This window comes from Podarcis erhardii (genome assembly GCF_964252035.2).
Source record: "Podarcis erhardii genome assembly, chromosome: 1".
Taxonomy (NCBI): domain Eukaryota; kingdom Metazoa; phylum Chordata; class Lepidosauria; order Squamata; family Lacertidae; genus Podarcis; species Podarcis erhardii.
This window is the reverse complement of record NC_138497.1, coordinates 108,742,687-108,762,775: the sequence shown is the minus strand read 5'-3', so window position 1 is coordinate 108,762,775 and position 20,089 is coordinate 108,742,687. Positions and strand designations below refer to the sequence as shown.

General features: G+C 40.6%; 1 protein-coding gene across 4 annotated transcripts in view; it reads left to right on the top strand.

Moving 5' to 3' along the window:
• Window positions 1–18,216, top strand: part of RBMS1 (RNA binding motif single stranded interacting protein 1) — a 126,068-nt gene extending 107,852 nt beyond the window's left edge. For 2 of the 4 annotated variants that reach the window (XM_081872734.1, XM_081872732.1), the window contains exons 7-14: window positions 4,698–4,804; window positions 6,316–6,365; window positions 6,446–6,539; window positions 8,953–8,997; window positions 12,064–12,174; window positions 13,595–13,675; window positions 13,980–14,064; window positions 15,566–18,216. In XM_081872734.1, the coding sequence (XP_081728860.1) occupies window positions 4,698–4,804; window positions 6,316–6,365; window positions 6,446–6,539; window positions 8,953–8,997; window positions 12,064–12,174; window positions 13,595–13,675; window positions 13,980–14,057 (566 nt within the window). In that variant the 3' untranslated portion in view covers window positions 14,058–14,064; window positions 15,566–18,216. Of the gene's footprint in view, window positions 1–4,697; window positions 4,814–6,315; window positions 6,366–6,445; window positions 6,540–8,952; window positions 8,998–12,063; window positions 12,175–13,594; window positions 13,676–13,979; window positions 14,065–15,565 lie in introns of all 4 variants that reach the window. The other 2 variants (XM_081872733.1, XM_081872731.1) reach the window with 1 other exon arrangement.
• Window positions 18,217–20,089: the final 1,873 nt, after the last annotated feature.

Here is a 20,089-nt window from a genome sequence, read left to right as displayed (position 1 = left end):
ATGGGGGAAATGTCGTAATGGACGGAGAATCCAGAAGATGGCAATGGAATAGGTGTGGGAGGAGGAGGAACATCTGTTTAAGAAAAGCATGCTGTCATAGTGCAGCTTAGCTAAAATAACGAGAGTTTGGAACTGAAAATGGAATAGCTAAATAGTTTTATAAGAAAGGAGGTCGGGCCTCCTGGATAGTGTGAAGCAGGTCAGGAAATTCTTGTGCAAACAGACTCAAGGAGACTAGACCAGCTGGTAAAAAAATACACTCATACTTAGTTTTAGTAGGGTTTTCTTTGTAAATTTGTATGTGGAAACACTATGTTAAAACTTCAGAGCGCACAAACAGATCGACTCTGAAGATTACACTTCCTGCCATAGTTTCAGGCACAGCCTGTGGTAGCAACAAGGTAACATTAAAGCAGCCTTCCACTACCTGATGCTCTCCGGATGTTTTGGATTACATCCTGTTTCTTTCAGAGGCCAACCAGATGCCTAAGGGAAGTCTGCAAGCATTGGAGCCCAACAGCTCTCTCCTGCAATTCTTCCCCCATCAGTCATCACTCACCACCAGATCAGACATCATCCATGTATATGTGGAGCTAGGATATTTTTGCCTCAATCTTTTCCCTCCAACTTGACTAGCAGCCATTGCATTATCCTTCATTAGCTCATGGTAGCAAATTCCATAAGTTTTAACTGTGTGCTGTGTGAAGAAGCGCTTCATTTTTTCCATCTTGAATATCCCAACAGTCATCTTCATTAGATGACTCAGGGGCCTAATACTGTATGAGTGGGAGAAAAACGTAGCTCGTACCTGATTTCTCCATAGCGTACATGATTTTTTAAATGCCTGTATCATTTCCCACTTTACTCACTCCCCTGCCTCTTCCAAAAAAGATATTGTAACTTTTCCTCATAGTGGGACTAGCCCAGTTGCAGCCATTTTGGTTTTCCGTTTTCTGCACTTTTTCCAGCTCTACAGTATCCTTTCTGATCCAAATTGTACACCGTATTTCAGGTGAAGTTATACCATAGATTTGAATAAAGGCATTACAATAGTGGCAAATTTTATTTTTCGATGCCTTTCAAATGATCCCTAACATAGAATTAGCATTTTTCATAATTGCAACACTGGTTTGACATTTTCATTGAACAATTAATTCATCACAATCAATGTTAGAAATGTGATTAACAAATATAATAAATAATAACAACCTCATCCCTGTCCTGATCATTCACCACCATCCCATACCCCCATCAATGTGGGGTTAGTAAATTTTTTGCTTCAGTGCTCACCTTCTTGCACTTACCTATCTTGAATCGCATTTGCCATTTTAATGCCCATTCACTCAGTTTAGACATTCACTTTTGGAACCGCTTGCAATCCCTTTTTTTGCAATCTCTTTCTGGTTTTAACCACCCTGAATAATTCTCTGTCATATGCAGACTTGTCTGCCTCACTTCTTATGTGGATCATTTATGAACAAGTGTGAAGGAACTGCTCCTAATACAGGTCCTTGTGGGGAAATTCCTTCCACTGTGAGAAAAGTCAATCCATAAAGGGCTTGTCCTCTTATCCTGTGACTGCTAATTTTACTCAGGCACATTTAGTGGGAAACATCATCAAATATTTGTTTGAAAGCCCAAGTGTACATTGCTGATTCAAACAGCACATAAGAATGTGAGTTACCATTTTAAGTGCAACTCACAATGCTGTCAAAACCACAGCAGGAGGGGAATTGTCACAACACCTTGGAACATTCAAGCTGATTGTTCGATTCTGTGCCACCCATCCATGATCTGAGTTTTGTTTTTAATCCTTCTGACATACACAATTCTAACATGGGTTGTATATTTCGTGAAGCAGCACATTTCTGTAGGCATCTTTGTCTGTCTAGGATATTACCTAACTGTAGATTTGTGAGGAACGAAATTATTAGCAAAAAGTGTGAGAAGCCATGACTACAACAGCATTTCCACTCAGTGATTAGGGATAACAAGGAAAAAGAGAGAAGGACTCTTATTTCAGCCAGATGCAGGTGGTGCATTTAGGTAATGGGGTATGACTGAGACAAGCATTGCCACTCCTGAAATTGTCCTGTGTTAAACTTCAAAAACAGAACAAGAACTATAATGAAGGACATGAGCGCTTGACTTGGAGCTTGGAAACTGGGTTATTGCATTTTACCAGCTTGCTTAATAAACTCAATTCTTCAGCCTGGGTTTCATGTCTGTAAAATAGGAATAATACTTGCATGGGTTACCTGCATATGTTATCAGATTAAGTAAAAGCCACCTGCTAGCTCATCATGCAATATGATACTTGTATAGAACAAGACAGAAAACGCTGAAAGTCACCTTTCTGGCTTGCGCAGTGGAAAGAGTTAAAAAAGCACTCAAACTGGAAAGAGTTAAAAAAGCACTCAACCCTTTTGCAGCATCTTTGTATCTATGCCCTTAACCATTAGTTGCATGGTTGTCAAAAGTAATTTACTCTCTCAGAGAACCCTTTTCTGTAGAAATCTGTGGTACTGGAACAATACGTAAGTAAAGAGATGCTGTTGAAACACTCAAAGGGTGTTTTCATTTAACGAAAGGACCAGACATGGAAACCATAGAAATGAATTCAAGTGGCTTCTGCTCATAACTTGCCACTTTTTCTTTTGAATGCAGAGCTCAGAGTTAGCCTTCCAAGATTCTGCTGGCTTTGGAAGCATGCCAGAACATATATTGTGTGTCCTGAGAGCAATTTATAGTGTCCTCATTTAAAATTTTATATAAGTAATCCAACCAGAGCACCTACGTAAATAATGTTCAGTGAATACCTGTATCTAACTAGTTTCTTTCATGTGTTGCATAAGTAGCACAATAAACATGTACCTTTTTTTGATGGCCATTTTGTGCCAATCCTAGGTCTTCCCACACAGGTTTAAATGTCGTTTAAGTCATTTAAGTGACTGACCTCAGCCCTAAAGCTGTTTGTTTGGAAGTAAACCCCATTGGTTTCATTAGGGCCATTGCACACATGCACCTCAATCACTTAAGTGCATGAGTGAATAAGCCAAAGTAGACTTAATACCAGAGGCAAAGAAAACTACTTTTGTCTCAGATACAGTATTTTTGGATGAAGTTGAGTTGGACTAGCTGCTAGCAATGAAGTGACAGAGCACGTAGGTGTGACTTCGTATATAGCACATCTGTAACCAGAAACTTACAATGAGGGAAGAATTCTCTGTAAACCAGGGGTTGGCAAACTACGTCTCTGGGCCAGATCAGGCCCACCTGGCCATTTAAGAACCCACCACCCGCCGCAAAGCCGAGACTCTCGGCGATCGCAGGAGGAGGAAGAGGCCAAGCAGTGGCTCTGGCACTCAAACGCCGTGCTTGGTTTACCTCAGTGGCTTTTGCTTGCTTACTTACCCCGATATCATTAATATTGTTATTAGTATTTGTATTGTTTTGTGCCCCCAGAAGCTGAGTGCGCGTGGGGAGTTAGATGGTGGAAGGACAAAAATCCTCTTTCCTCTCTTTCTCTCTGCTTTCCCACTAGCCTTTCCCCTCTTGTTCTCCCTCTAAGTCAGGCCATTGGGGAAATAGTAGTAGTAATAATAATAATCTTCCTCCCATCGCCATCGCCGCCACCGCCCTAGTACTCCTGTGGGCCAGAGACCAGAGTGGATGAGCTCACTCTGCCTACCCACCTCACGAAAAGCGGTGGCGGTGGCAGCTCTTTCTCTAGGCAGGGAGGAAGCCTGTTTCATGCCACCGCTGCCAACCCTTCAGCAAATGAGGCAGGTGGCAAACCGGGAAGGTGGCTAGGGCTGGGGGGGGGAGGACTACTTGCCCCCCTTGCCTCTTCTTCCAGCTCCATCCCCCTGGTGCTGCTTCCCCAGAGCCGCCATCTCTCCTTCACCTCAGCTGTTCTCTGCATATTGAACTTGCTTCCCTTTTCTCTGTGGGGCGATTGTGGGACTGTGTGTGTGTATGTTTTGGGGGGGTGGCAGGAGGATGAGCAGCATGGTAGTGGGTGAGCTTGTCTGTTGAGGAGCCTTCCCCACCCTGCTTTAATGCACACTATTTTATTTTATTACACCTGCCCTTCCCCCACCCCATTCTTCCCAGTGTGCATAGGAATTCATTCATTATTAATTTTTTCAAAATATAGTCCAGCCCCCCACAAGGTCCAAGGGACAGTAGACCAGCCCCCTGCTGAAAAAGTTTGCTGACCCCTAGTGTAAAGCATTTGTCAGATTATTTTTTTGATCATAACATTAAAACAGATTCCACACTGCAGACCCTTCCTTCAGTCTAGAGCTCATTGTGCTCTGATGCATCTGTGGAGCTCCTAAAGAAATCAGGCTTTCCAAATTACATCAATTAATGCAGCAGCTCTATGTATCCATCCTTTTTCAGCTATGGCCCTTTGTTGAAATAATGAAGAAATGTCACATGTAGGTGTGTTGAAGTGCTTGTATCTACTAAAACATAGCAAATCTTTGCAATCAGGATGTTTGGGAATGCATGAACACACTGGGCACTAAGCATGTATCTGAATGTTATGGCTTCCAAGCAAAATAATTTGGGGAAAACCTACTATGTAACATCTTTTCACAAGTGACAACTTTTGAAATGCACTTTATTTTGATATCACAAAGGTTATTATGTAGACTATTCCTAAATGGTTTGTTTTGTTGTTGTTTTAGCTCCTGCAGAACCTTTGTTGTGCAAGTTTGCAGATGGAGGACAAAAAAAGAGACAGAATCAGAACAAATATATACAGAATGGAAGAGCGTGGCACCGAGAAGGCGAGGTGAGACTTGTAAGTCCTCCTCTCAACCTTTAGTTAGTGTGTGTGTGTGTGTGTGTGTGTGTGTGTCTATGGATGTGCATTAAAAAAATAATAGTCACAAAGAGATGTGATGCCTTGTTGTCCTCCTGCATTGTTCAATGGAATATTACAATCCTTCATTCCGCTTCGTTACTTGACATATTTAAATGCACTGTTTAAAATATTGGGCCATATTCAACCAACTTATTGTGTTAGCGGAAACCAGTGCTAGGGTTCCCATGAGTGCAATGGGAATTCCCGCCAGCAGTACTTCTCCCCCTACACACCCTCCCTGAATCTGTTCTTGAGGGACTGGAAAACTACCAGAACAGTGCACTATAGGAAGGGAGGGGAGATTATTCCATGAACACACACATTTCTATCTCCTTACTCCTATGTTGAGTACAACCCATTGTAATTATATGAATGCAACCCATTGTAAATATGTTATATGAATGTATTTTCTTTTGCTGCGTGTGTGTTTAAGGCTGACTTTTCTTAAATAATACATAGTAGCTCACAAACAAACTCAATAAAAACACTAGCAAAGTCAGTAGAGAAATAGTCAACTATCTATAACCAAATCAGCATGATATAATTAATCAGGGGAAATCCAGGGAAGCAGAAAATCATCTGCTTTAGAAAAGCAAGATTCACTGACCCAATAGTCTTTATTTTTAAAGCCAGCTTTTAACCAGGTGTCTGAAGGCAAATAACACTGGAGCCAGTTGGGCGTCCCAATAAAATGGCTGCAAATACTGCCCCACTGCTAGTACATCACTCTAGAACAGCCTTTCTCAACCTGTGGGTCCCCAGATGTTGTTGAACTACAACTCCCATCACCCCTACCTAGCAAGGCTAGAGCTCGGGGGTGATGGGAGTTGTAGTCCAACAACATCTGGGGACCCACAGGTTGACAACCACTGCTCTAGAACTTACTGCACATAATTTAACATCTCAGCTGTGTTCCTGCACACTGTTTCACATGCATGTAAGCTGGGCCTTTTTGAGTTTTCATCAAGGCAGCTCTTACCAACAGATTCTCAAAAGAGATGGTACTTTCTTTATTTAAGGTATTTATAAGCCGCTTAATTACAAAAGTTTCTTAGTGGTGCACATAAAAATAATAAAAAATATACAGTGGATACACACATGGGTCCAACGGTACTTTGGTGTATAATTGCAGAGCGGCCATTGCAACGTAATAGAAGCAAAACTGTCCTGGTGTTGTAGGGAATGAGGAAGCCCTTGTGTATTCAGAAGCTCCATGTCCTTGCAAGAAGCTTCTGGATTGGGTCCATAATCTTTTAATGCATAAGGGAGATCCAAAACAGGTTACTTACTGCGTATCACTTGTGCCAACAAAATTTCACAAAACATAAGGCAGTACTGGCAACTTTGACTATTTCAGACAGATGGGCTAGTGCTAATGTTTTGGTTTGGAGTGGTAGCCAATCTTTTCATTGAGTATATGTTTTATCCCTTCCCTAAAGGCTGGAATGACACTTACGTATGATCCAACTACAGCTGCTTTACAAAATGGGTATGTACAATCAGACAATAAATATAAGTTATTCCATGGTACCCTTTTAAAGGTATTAATAAAGGTGTTTGTGCTTTTAGATTTTATCATTCGCCATACAGTATTGCAACAAACAGAATGATCACTCAGACGTCTATCACACCATATATTGCTTCTCCAGTTTCTGCATACCAGGTCTGTATTTCAAGATGGAAGGATAAGCTATTAAAATACTTGGTAGGAATTTGTGTAGAGCTCACATGAAGGCTTTGTGGAATGCAATACCTTACCATTTTTGTCATTCTATGTATAAAACAGCCGGAGACAGAAAGGGAAACACAAGAAACTTGCTTTTGAAGTATTCTTGGTTTCCTGTAGAACAGAAATCAGTGTGTGGAGTATGATGAAATAGAAGCTTGACTGCTTAATTTTACTGCTAAGGCAGATGTCATTGTGTTTTTTTCAGTGAGGAGATGAGTAATGGCAAGACAAGCTTCTGTGAAAGAGAGCTTGCTTACCACTTTCAAACATATCCTGCAAGTGCACAGTAAACTCCCCCCAAAACCTGGTTCAGGTCAGCAGTTTTAAATACACACTGCCTGGATGTGCAGGGACACTCTGAAGAGCTAAAGCGAAAGATCTCAGCCAGTCTCAATGGGGAGAGATGGATGGTTGCAAGGAAGCAAATGTCCTGCTGTTTGCTTTCCTTTGACTCAGCTCAGTAACCCAAACATAGAGGATTTGGCAATGAAGAGGGAGAGAGAGCTTGTGTTCATTCCCTGGTGCCAAGACAAGTTGCTACAGTGGCTCAGAGTCGATGAGGGTGATGAGCAAGCTCCCCTTCTAGCCCCAAACTCTTCACAGGCGGTTTCTGTGGAGGTCTGACCCTACATCCCATGTGTTCTCAGGACACTTTACCAGCCTCTCCAGGATTTATAGGCCACCAGATTAGGAGAAATGGGTGGGAAGTGGTAAGGGGAATCCTGCTACTCCATTTACTCTCAACCTCTCTTGAGTCCCTTTGTGAGTCTCTTTCTTTCTCTTTCTAAAGACACTGAGCATGGGAAAGAGGCATGGTTTGGGAAGTGGGGTTGAACTGCTGTGGGTGAAGGTTGTACATGCACACTTCCCCTCATGCTTCCAGGAAATATCTCTGGTAGCAAAGGTCAAAGTTGTGTGTGTTAACACTTGGCCCATTAGAAGAGGAAACTGTTCTGGTTTCAGGGAAGAGAGCTTTGTTCAGCCAACACAAGATCCTGCGGCTCTCCTCAGGGTTAGGATAGGCTGAATGCTGGGCTGGTCACAAGGAGAACAGTAAACCCCCCTGCCCTCACTGGAGCTTCCATACAGAGAAGGGACTCTGGGGACATCTGCGCCACATCTCATTTGGGTATGTTAGCCACTTCCCCAGAATCCTCCTGCCTGCAAGTTCCCAAAAGCAACCGAAAAGGAGGGCTCAAGAGAGCATGCAGTGAAAAGTGATGGGTGAGATCAAAGAACAGAGCCTCCATCCCTCTGCCTCTCCACTTCTCCACTAACCTCCCCAGAGCTAGGTACAGGAGGGAGTGGTAGAAGGATGCATCACAACTCTCCTCTTACTTCAGGTCCTCAGTTTGATTTTTTTAAAAAAGGCAAATGTTACTTACACTTGTTTTCCAGTCAGTCTCTAAACCTACCAAACTGCCAACTCAGTATGTTGTTCTAATTCTAATCAGTACTTATTGGAAAAGGAAAGCAGCATTTAAGCACTCTTGTTTAGTTATCCAAACAAAGAAGGATCTAGGGCTGTAGTTGTATGTTGTGGAATAGCTTCTTCTCCATTACCCCGCCTCCCAATTTCCAGCTGTTCCTTATCAGACCTAAGGAACAATTTCCCCTAGTTTCTTGAATCTCTACTTTCACAACTAGCTGTTACTTTTACAGAAGATTTCCCCCTCCCTTCAAAAATAAAAGCAGAATGGCTGCTGAGCATATTTATGAGAATCTTCTGCAGTTAACCTGCCATCGCAGTTGGGCATTCTACCAGGGCTCAAGCCATCTCTGATAATGCAAATCTCAGTCAGTTGGAGAGAGAGGAAACAGATGTTACCACTTAGCGGAACCACTCCCTCTCCATGCTCTCTGAGAAAAGCACACAGAGAAGATCACATCCTGTACTCTGGCTGTCTTTGTGATGTTGGAATAGGATTGTCAGTGTTCGGCTTGCTGCATGCTGAGTAAAAGTGAATATTGAACTGATCATACTTTTCATTCCAGTTCTTACTAAGAGTGAACTTGAGGAACTGGAGATTTCTCTCTTTACTCTCTGTGCCATACTACCACCATCTCAGATCCTCAGAGCTTCTGTTGAAATTGTCTGTAAATAATAATTTTTTTGAGGGGGGTGCACTTAATAAGTTTTAAAAGAGAAAGGAGAAGGCTGTGATTTAATTCAGGCTTTTTTCATTCTTGTGCTTCAAAAAGGGTTATTGTGATTCTTGTAGGCAGCAATGAAGGCCACAACAATGAGTTAAGATGAAAGCATGATGCTTTGAAATGTGTGTAATATATACATTAAAGTTGTGAAGATTGTTTTCTTAACAAAACAAAACCTTTTCATTATCTACAGAGCCCTTCATGGATGCAGCCTCAACCATATATAATGCAGCATCCTGTAAGTTTGCATACTTTCGCCTATGTCAGCTTAGGATCAATATTCTTATTTGTTCCTCATTTTCATTAGTTATTTCTTTCTCTGGTGGGCTCTATTTCTTAATGCCCACACTAAATAATATCCAACTGGTATGGCTTTCTGCAGCCCAATAATAGATAGCCTAGCCTTATGCCAATTCTTCCTAGCGTGAACAGTAGAATCTTGATGGGTGGCTATTGAATTGATTCTGGCAACATCCAATGGAATGAAGTAATAACTGGGAGTAGTAGAGGGGGGGAGGGAAAGCTGTGCAATGGGGGCCAGGAACCCGTGGCTCTGCAGATATTGTGGATGACAACTTCCATCATTTCTGACCATTGGCTGTGTTGGTTGGGGCTCATGGAAGTTAGAAGTCAAATTTTGATTAAAAGACAGAGGTAAGGAAGAGGTTAATGTAAACAAAAAAACTGCTTGGTCCTTCTAGTATTGTCTACACTGACTAGCAATGGCTCTCCAGGTCAGGGTCTCTCCCAGTCCTACCTGGAGATCCAACCTTGGACTTCTTGCATGTAAAGCAATTGCTCTACTAGTAAGTTACAGCCCTTCCCCAGGTAAAAGAGCCAAGGTAATTAAGAGTTTCTTGTTGAAGAAGCATATGCATGCACCTGTAGAGAGCAGGGAAGGAACAAAGCTCCATTAACATACAAATATCACACAGACTATACATGCCTCTTAATCTCCTACATTGTACTACTGCATGGCAGATGCAAAAGAGAACCGTATTCATACAGCAATGACAATACACATAAAGGTTTCTTGTGTTAATGTATGCAGTGTCACGGCTTGCAAACAATAGCACTTTAGAATCTAGCATAGACGAAGTATTGGTGTTGATCTCCGTACAGCTATCAAAATCCGAATCATCTTTGATTATGCCTTTTCTACATATGAAAGCAAATGCAATTGTCTTGGACACTTAGATTCTCTTGATACTTCCTATTAGGATAATTAGAATAGCTGGATTCGTTTCTCACAAGTGCAATGATAGCACTTAACAAATGTTCCAAAATAATAAACAATATGAAAATCGAAAGCAAAGCAGTTAAAGATAAGGCACTGAGACTGCTGGGCTATTATGCTGCATCATGTAAGCCCCCGAAAGATGTATAGTTCTGGCACACAAAAGCTCCCTGTCTGTGGTCTCTAAAGGTTAGAGTTTGACTTTTTCTATGTGCACATTTTTGACACTGAATTTAATTTAAAGAACCTTGCAACCTATGGGGCAGTGATACCCCCCCCCCATATTTGTGGAACACAGTGCTTGTGTTTTAATTCCTTACCCCAGTACAGTCCGCAGTTCTCAAATGACTTGGTCAGAAAAAAATCCTATAGGCAGAACATAAAGAGTCCTGCCAGATTAGACCAAAGGTCCATCTAGTTCAGCACCTTGCTTCTCACACTGGCCAGCCAGATTCTTCAGGAAAGCACATAGGCAGGAAGGACATGGAGGTCATAGTTCTTCATTCCCTTACTCTTGGAGAGCTGCTCCAGATTAAGGTGGTTGGGGGGTACTTTAAGTTGGGTACTTAAAGAAAAGCAAGTTTAAGCCATGGATAACAAATCACCATGCATGTTTTGGGTTGCCTGCAGTCTGTCACTGTCTGCTGAATTTTTCACAAGGTAATATGCCGACAGAGGTGTGACTGCAACTGATTTTCTCAATACCAGTTAAAATCCATGCCCATACTTGGAACGTAGTAGGCTGAATCCAGCATTACAAAAGTAGGGGACAGGCTTTCCTGCTCCTTACCTACTGCAGAACACACTCAACACATCAACCACCTGCAAACCGCTCCTGAGTGTCAGAGGAGCCACACTGAATACTTGGAATGTGTCAGGAGAATTTGCTGGTAATTAGGCAAAGCAGCTTGTGCAGTCAGATATCTGCTTCGGTGAAACTGGGCAGAGCCCATATTCTTCTGTACAGTGCCCAGTATAACATTAATCTCCTTTAAAGTCCTAGCTGGGAATAACTTTAATAGCTGATTCCAAAATTTCTCCAGTTTAATATAAAAGAAAACTTTGTTAGCATTGCATTCCAAACACATAGTCTTAACGCAAAACCTTTTGGAGTATGTTGAACCCCTCAAACTGAACTCAAATTCTTTTATGGGATATCAGGAAATCCTGGAGGAAGGAAAATGGAGGTGAGGGTTGGTGAAATAGTAGGTTCATAATCGGGGGTAGTGGGTGGGAAGAAACAACAAAAATACCTAAGGGAAATATTAGGCACCTAATAAAATCACTGGAAGGGGTTCAATGTATTTCAGTACCCTAATAGTGTTATTTTCCCCTGGAAGAATGTTATAAATAAATAAAAACCAGTGTTGTTTGTTTGCATCATGAGAGTGTTAAGATAAAGCCAACTTGGAGCAGAATTAATCCCCTAGGATAAAATTTTGTTCTCTGGCCCAACAGACCCATGCAATGCTTTATAACAAGTGTTTGTCTTGAGATATAAACAAGCAGGGAAGTGAGAATATTTCAAGGACTGCGGGGAGGGGGGGGAATCCCAATGAGATGCAACTGCAAAACATGGAATTTTATATAGGATAATGAAGTTCCTGATGATAGATTGGATCCCAATTAGCTTTGCTAGTTTTGTTTTTTCACATTCATTTCAGTAGGGGAACCCCTGATAACTAGAATCTCTAGGCATTGAGAGGGTTAGACTGACATCACTGTAAGACGTTATCCCATGAATGAACTGTAGTTTCATAAGGGAGCTGCAGTTCAGAGTAGAATTTTTTCTGCTACAAATCACATGGGTTCTTGGCGAAAAACACAAACTAGAGTGACTCATAGGTGCAGGATTTCATGTATACCCTCAAGTCTTTTCTGACCCATAGATGGATCTTACTATTACTATATTTGTCACATAACCATGTTTTGCTATCAATGAAGTGTTTCCATTGCATGCACCTTTACAAAAGAAAAATTGAACATGTGTCAGTAAAATGTAAACCAACAGAAGCTGTGTACAACTTTACTGCTTTAATCTGAAACAATTTCCCCCCACTCTTACAGGGTACTGTATTAACTCCTTCCATGGACCACACCATGTCACTGCAGCCTGCATCAATGATAAGTCCACTGACACAGCAGATGAGTCACCTTTCATTGGGCAGTACTGGAACAGTACGTGGCAATTCTAATAATAATAATAACACCCAGAAAAAACTGACATTTACTATATATTCTGCTCGTAGGAAAGACATTTAGAGTATTCCATCTGTCACATTTTGTTTTCACTGACCAGTAATTGCATGTGCATTATAAATCCATTTTCTATTGCAATGCATCCAGTGGCGTAGCGTGGGTTGTCAGCACCCGGGGCAAGGCAAGTAATTTGCGCCCCCTAACCTGTGGATTTGCGCCCCCTAACCCGTGGATTTGCCCTAACCCCAGATGTTGCGCCCGGTGCGGCCGGCCCCCCCTGCACCCCCCACGCTACGCCACTGAATGCATCTTAGTCACTTGGGGAAATTTTACTTTTAATATTAAAGAAGTAAAACTTGGCTACTATTGACAGCTTTGAGCAGTGTAAGGCTGAATCTTACCGATCTTCCTTTATCAATCAGAAAAGAGGGGATGTGGGGCTTGGACGAGGTTCTCCACCAAAATGTGTGATCTGAACTGTCAATGCTGATAACACTACTGTGGATGTATGTTTTTGGATCACAGCATAAATCATCCTGTCATCTCCTTGTCCCTAGGCTGGAGATAAGAATTGGCATTGCCAAATGGACCCTCTGTCCTAAAGGAAGATGTATTGCCAGTGTCTTTAGAAATATCACTCTTAGCAGCAATTTTGAGAAGACCCAATTCCTTTTCTTCTTACATCCTAAAGCAAAAACAAAAACCAATGCTGTTGGGCTTTCTATGTGTTTTGAATTATTTGGGTGGTATCCAAAGACACGCTAATGCATGTGGAGGGCATGCATCATTGAAGGGCTGCATTATGTTGCTGGAATGCTGCAAAAGAAAGGTGAAATTCAAAGATGGTCTTTTCTGTGCAACCTCATGTAAAGGAAGTGTTGTGCAACCTGTTTATTAGACCACACTTTTGAAAGCATTTGTGGAACACTACCTAGTGGCTTAGGGACGTGGGTGGTGCTGTGGGTTAAACCACAGAACCTAGGACTTGCCGATCAGAAGGTCAGCGGTTCGAATCCCCATGACGGGGTGAGCTCCCGTTGCTCAGTCCCTGCTCCTTACAACCTAGCAGTTCAAAAGCACGTCAAAGTGCAAGTAGATAAATAGGTACTGCTCTGGCGGGAAGGTAAACGGCGTTTCCGTGTGCTGCGCTGGTTCGCCAGAAGTGGTTTAGTCATGCTGGCCATATGACCCGGAAGCTCTATGCCGGCTCTCTCGGCCAATAAAGCAAGATGAGCGCCGCAACCCCAGAGTCAGTCACGACTGGACCTAATGGTCAAGGGTCCCTTTACCTTTACTAGTGGCTTATCTCCCATCCTTTCACATTTGTTTTGGGTCGAACCATCTGTTGTGTGTATTAGTTTCATTTAGCTGAATACATTAATCTCTTTTTCCTTTGCAGTACATGCCTGCCACAACAGCTATGCAAGGAGCCTACATACCCCAGTACACACATGTTCAGACAGCAGCTGTTCCAGTTGAGGTAGTTTTTCTTTTTAATTAATGGGAGAGTCTTTTAGTTAAAATCCATCATTTACATCGTACATAATGTTTCAATAAATGTAACTTGCTGAAATGACATCAGTGCTGCAATAAGCAAAAGATGTCATTGGTACGAATCCTGTATCTGCCACCCCACCCCCCCGAGTGCTCTTCAGGAAGGGATATAAACTATGGAAGATGCACAGGCAGTCAATGATAAACCTCAAGACAAATTTACCCTTTGTAATATCACAGCTAATAATTAGATGCTGTGTGTCTCCTACTTATAATTTCTTTTCTTACAGGAAGCCAGTGGTCAACAGCAAGTTACAGTAGAGACGTCCAATGATCATTCGCCATATACTTATCAGCAAAACAAGTAATTGTGAGGTAAAGTTGCTTTCATGTTTCTTTGAAAAAATTAATTGGAGGGAAAATACTCTTCATGTAGTATATTCAGACACTTCCAACCATTTTCTGGAGCCTTTTTGATGTTCACTTAATAATGCAACAAATTGAGAAGCTGCATGCATGTTCCATAGATGCCGTACACTTGGTACATTGAACATCTTCAGAATATCTGTGACTTACCAAAGTTGGCTTGTATGAACTATCAGTTTCTCAAACGTATTATAAAAGTGACTTAACAACTCCAGATAATGTGATTTACCAAGTTCTCTGATTATGGTTGTTGCAGCGAATTGTTTAGTGCACTGAGCTACTGGATCTATAATTTTCATTGGACCATTGACCCATCCCCATATACATTAAATCATTTTTTACAATAAGCTTTTAAGATAAAGGCACCACCTAAATATCATACATTTGTTATTCAAATAATAATTTTTTTACTTGTACCCTACCCATCTGACTGGATTGTCCCAGCCACTCTGGGCGGATTCATTGCTTCATACATGAGATACTTCATTGCTAATTGAAGATGGCAGCAATATTTTAACGAGTTAGTGGCAAAGAGAAGCACAATCCTATAGGAAAGTCTGCGCCTGTGAATAGGAGGACAACAAAGTAGGTGCCAGGCAGATCTCTCTAGGGAGGCCAGAGAGCACCACCACAGAGAAGGCTGCTGACCTTGCCTCACAAGGCAAGAGAACCTGCAGAGCATCTCATCTGTAGCTACAGGCCCGCACATATGGAAGCAAGTGGCCCTTCAAGTATCCTCATCCTAAGTCACAAAGGACTTTTAAAGGTCAAAATCAGTTCTTTGAATTGGACCTGGAAATGGATGGGTACCACTGCAACTGGCGTGGTGATGATGGGCATGATCCTAATGGTGGGCATGATCCTAATGCCCAGTGTCACTTAGTTATCTCTCAACTGCAATCTGAACTAACATCAATATTCAGTGTATCTTCAATACATTTGAGTGTTGACCCTGAGGAACTTGAGTCTTTTTGAAAACCTTATCTTATTGTAACTTGGTCATGAATCTGCCCCACAACAACATCCTCTGCCCTGCACATGAGGCCTATTTGAAGGATCCAGCCTGCATTTGTGATTGTAAGTTGTTTTTAAAAGCTTGTGATGTGTTTTAAATTGTTGTAAGGCACCCTGAAATCTTAGGGTGAAGTGGAGTTTATAAATTAAGTGGATGATATTGATGTGGAAAAGGATGTCTCCTTCCTCTATGCTCAGATCAGTATAGCTTCTCCATTCTATATGCTTAATGCAGTCCCAGGAACCAGAAGTACAAACCCTTTGGCAAAAGTAACCACATGCAGAAATCTGCCTTTACATACACAGGCACAAAGAATATGTAGTTATCTGCTTTTTTCTATTTCTAGACTTGCATAGTCAGGTCACACAGGCTATAAATACTATGAATCAGAAGAGTATAACTGAATTCTACTTTTTCTTTTTCTATCCCTTTCAGAAATGTGTTGTTGACTTCGCCTGGAGAAGGATGCAAAGGCTGAAACAATCATGGATTTTACTGATCAATTGTGCTTTAGAAATTATTGACAGTTTTGCACAGGTTCTTGAAAACGTTATTTATAATGAAATCAACTGAAACTATTTTTGCTATAAGTTCTATAAGGTGCATAAAGAAAAAGAAAAAAAATCCTTAAATTCATCCTAGTAGCTGTTTCCCTCCCCCTCCCCCCTTGAACAGGTTTATTTTAGTAAGAAATTTTTTATCAAGTATTAACGACGCAAAAAAATAAAATAAAATAAAATAAAGGTAAATAATTAAATAAATGGGGGGGGATCTGTCCATGCACAGATTGCAATGGAGACATGTTCATGTGCATGACAGAATCAGTCTCTTGGTTTGTTTTTGTTTTTGTTTTACCGTATTAAGATTTCGTTTTTGTTTTTTGAAGTTTAAACTAGTAAAAACATCCATGCCGATGTTCTGTGCTTGCCGTGTGAGTGTCGCTATAGTGCAGTGTTGCAGTTGTAGGGTCTATTTTCATAGCTTTCTCTCTCTCTCTCTTTTTCTTTTAAGGTAGTGTGAAGTGTCTTATCCTTTTTCTATCAATTCCAATTTGCCTTAACTCTTTTAATGCTGTAGCTGTTTCAGTACGTAGTCCAAACTAATGGTGTAGAATGCTTTTGACCAAATGAGCTGGTCTATTATGCCTTGTAAAACAGCAGGATAGGGCTTTTAACAGGTAGTCGATTAAAATTGCTGAAAAATTTGGCTTTTTAAAAATGTGTAGTAGGTGTTTTTAATGATTTTGTTTCCCCTCACATAATAATGTAAGGTTGTGAAATGCAAGATTGGGGGGTAGGGAAATGTTTTGTGTGAAACACATTTTCTGACTGGGGAAATTTTAATAGGATAAATTGTTTGTAAGGCCTTATGCCAATTAGTTTTCCTCTGCTAGTTAGGAACTCTGCTGTATGATGCAATGTAAAAAAAAAAAAATCTTTTTGCCTTTTTCCAGAAGATAATTGATGTTCTAGTTTTAGGGTGGGGGAGTTTTGGGGATGGGGAATCCACAGAATGTTTCTGTCCTTCCTTTCTAGTAATGAATAGTGCTTTAGAATGATGCTGTGCAGAGAAAATAGCAAATAGAAGCGTTTGCTTTTACAGCAAAGGCAAAAGCTAAAAGACTTTTTTAAAAACATAAGCTGAGATGTAAGTAGAAAACATACTAGATTGGGTACTAGCTCTCTATATTAGGTAAATAAAGACTTGGCACTTTTTAAAGGTAACTTTACCAAAGAACAAAGAGCCAGTAACCAATAATTCTGATTTTGTCTCAGCAGTTATGTCTTCTGTACTCTTTTAATTTTGTTGCCGGACCAGTTTGCGGTTAGAAGAATGTGCCTTTTTTTGTACATTTGCATTTAGGTTTTATAATTTTTAATTGATGTATGGACACAAACAAACAAACAAAAAGCATGAAGGAAGACTTGGATCCAAGCAGTGCCACACTTTACATCATCACTACAAGTGTTAAGTGTAAAGAAGAAGAAGAAGAAAATACAATTTTGAAACTATGAAATTCCTGATTTAACAAATACACTGTTATTTGTACTTTTTACATATTAGATGATAAAACTCACTGCTATTAAAGCTCATTTTATTATGATCGCATGTGTATTAAATCAAACGGTAAATTAAGTTGTCTTCCAAAACTGTGTACTTGTCTGGTCAGCTGTGTATGATCAGTTATCTACCTCAAGGCTTATTTCCTTTTGTAATGGGACAGGTTGCTGGCCCTCCCTGTTACCACAGACCAAATCATCCTAGCTCAGGAGCTAGGCCTAAGCAATTCTTTCTTTTCACTTTTTTTTTTTTTTTAGTTTTTAAATTTTATGTGAGTATTCAAGTACAGATGTCAGTGACATTTCATAGTTTCAAAAGTCAATGCTGCTCTGAGAAGTGTAGATTCTAGTAAATTACATAGTCATAAGAAATGTGTTTGTTTCTTTTTCTTTTTGTTCTTTTGTGTGTTTTTTTAAAAAAAAAGTTTAAAAAGTTGTGGTATTATTGGTTCTATGCTCCCTGGAATTGACTGCTTTGTCGAAGTTCAGACTTCTTGCAACTCATTCCCTATAGCTGGTGTATTTCCAGATGTGGGGGCAGGCAGATATTTGCTACTTGATGTTTTATTTCAATTAGCTAAGCATTAGGGTTAGAAGGAGGGAATAGATGCTGCTAGAAAAGTCTGAACTAAGTGCCATACTCATTATCTGGGTAAGATTTGCAAAATGTAACCTCTGTACATAAAGAAATAATCAGTTACTTAAACATCACATAGTAGACAGCCATTAAATTATAAAAAAAATAATTTATGAAGAAAGACCTTTTGTACAGATTGAAAAAAAAAGATTTTCATAGAGATATCTATATGATCAAGAGAGTTAATTTTTTATTTTTGTTTTACTAGTGCCACAAACTTGCCAGTGGTAACTTATTTGTCCGGTTCAAGATACTCTGTCATTTTGTTTCCTAGGACTTGTTGTTAAATGCCAAAAGACATTTTTGAACTGTAAATTTGATTAGATCATTAGTTTTTTTCTGTTTTGTTTCTTTTGAAAACTTTTGAATAAAAAAGATCAAAATATAAACTTTGTATGTGTGTTTTTTAACAGTGGGTGGAAACAAGCAGCTGAACTTTATAATTGAAAAAAATGGGGGGGGGGCTAAGAAAAAATATTACTTCTTTCTCAGGTGAATTTACGTAGGCTTTATTGAAATGAATAGTAACTTTCTCAAACTGTAATATATTATTCTCAAGGAAGAAATGCTACATAATGTAACTAACATAAACGACCAGCTGCCATAAATGAAACAAAGAGCATTTGTCTCTTCAGTGTCCTTCCATTCCAGACCCAGCAATTTTTTGGAATATATGGTATCAATAAGCCTCTCACATAATTCTAACCTCATCTAAAATAGTGGCAGTGTTTCCTCTTTATCTTACAATAGTAAAAAGCACATCAAAGGATGTTGGCCAAATATGTAGGAGGAGTTCTTTCAACTTTAGCTCACTTGGCAAGCCTCTACTCTGGGTGGTACCTTCAGAGAACTTGTTGCTTGCACCAGGACATATGATCCCTTGTATATAGGAAGGCCCAAGAAAGGGCACTCTCTGTGGCAGTCCCTTAGCTGTCAGATCAGATCCGATCAGAGCACAAATTCAGTCAGGCTTGCTTTGGGAAAGTGTGTGAGGGAAGTTATCTAGTGACCTGAAGCGAGCCCTGGCGAATTGCCTGTGCCACCTATAAGAACTGGCTTGACAGGACAGTTGCTCCCTGTCAGTAGATAACCCTTCCACAGAAGCATCTTGCCATTAAAAGATTTTATCTCCCTGCTTGGCCTATAATGGGATCTGACTAAGACAATTGGATGATGGGGAGTAGGAAATTCATGGGCACGGGTTTTGGATGCATTTAGATCTCTGTATATTCTTTTATTTACTTTTTAAGCCTGTTAAATTCATCAGTGGGTCAGGGCAGGAAAGATTAACGTACTGCTTCTGCGGAACTCAGCTTCTTGTCCATTTTTCATTCTATCAGCCACAGGGTGAGTTAAAACCTTTTCATTCCATGAGAATCAAGATTCTCCCCAAGGACTCATTTGAGACATTCCACAATGTCTTAAGAGCCAGTGTGGTGTAGTGGTTAGGAGCAGCAGACTCTTAATCTGGTGAACCGGGTTCGCATCTCCGCTCCTCCACATGCAGCTACTGGGTGACCTTGGGCTAGTCTCTCAGCCCCACTCACCTCACAGAGTGTCTGTTGTGGGGGAGGAAGTGAAAGGAGATTGTGAGCTGCTTTGAGACTCCTTAGGGTAGCGATAAAGCCAGATATCAAATCCAAACTCAACTCTTCTTCTCTTCTTAATGCCACCAAGACAAAAAGATGAGTGCCTTGAAATGATACAAGGTGGTACCGCCTGGATGAATGGACCAAAGGAGTATATCACACACTTTTTCACACTTTCTTCAACAGACAGATTAGGGATACCCAACTTTAGGGTATCTAAAGGGGGGCACATTTCGAAACTCTTGTGGGCACCCATTTCAAAGAAGAAGAACTGGAAATGCCCCGAACCTTTTCTCAGTTCCCTTCTTTCACCAAGAGGCAAAATGTCTATTTCTCTCCAGGATAAATAAAACATGTTTGGGGGACTTTCCAGCTTAAAAAAAAAAAAATAGGAGGAAAAAACCCTCCATGCTTTTTTTAAAAAAATGGAAGGGTAGGAGGACTTGGTGGGCACCAAGAGGATGTTTAGGATGTCAATGTGTTCATAGGTGCCATGTTGGAGCCTTAGAATTAGATACTTGTCCATTGTACATCTCCTAGTAGATGCCCATAATATGTTACAGTAAAGCGTTTGTCTGCAAATGTATAGCAGACACGTTTCTGAGATCATTGGCCAAGAATGGATCCTTGCCCACATACTGTATGCAGTGGCCCCCTGTATCCCCTCTGTTCA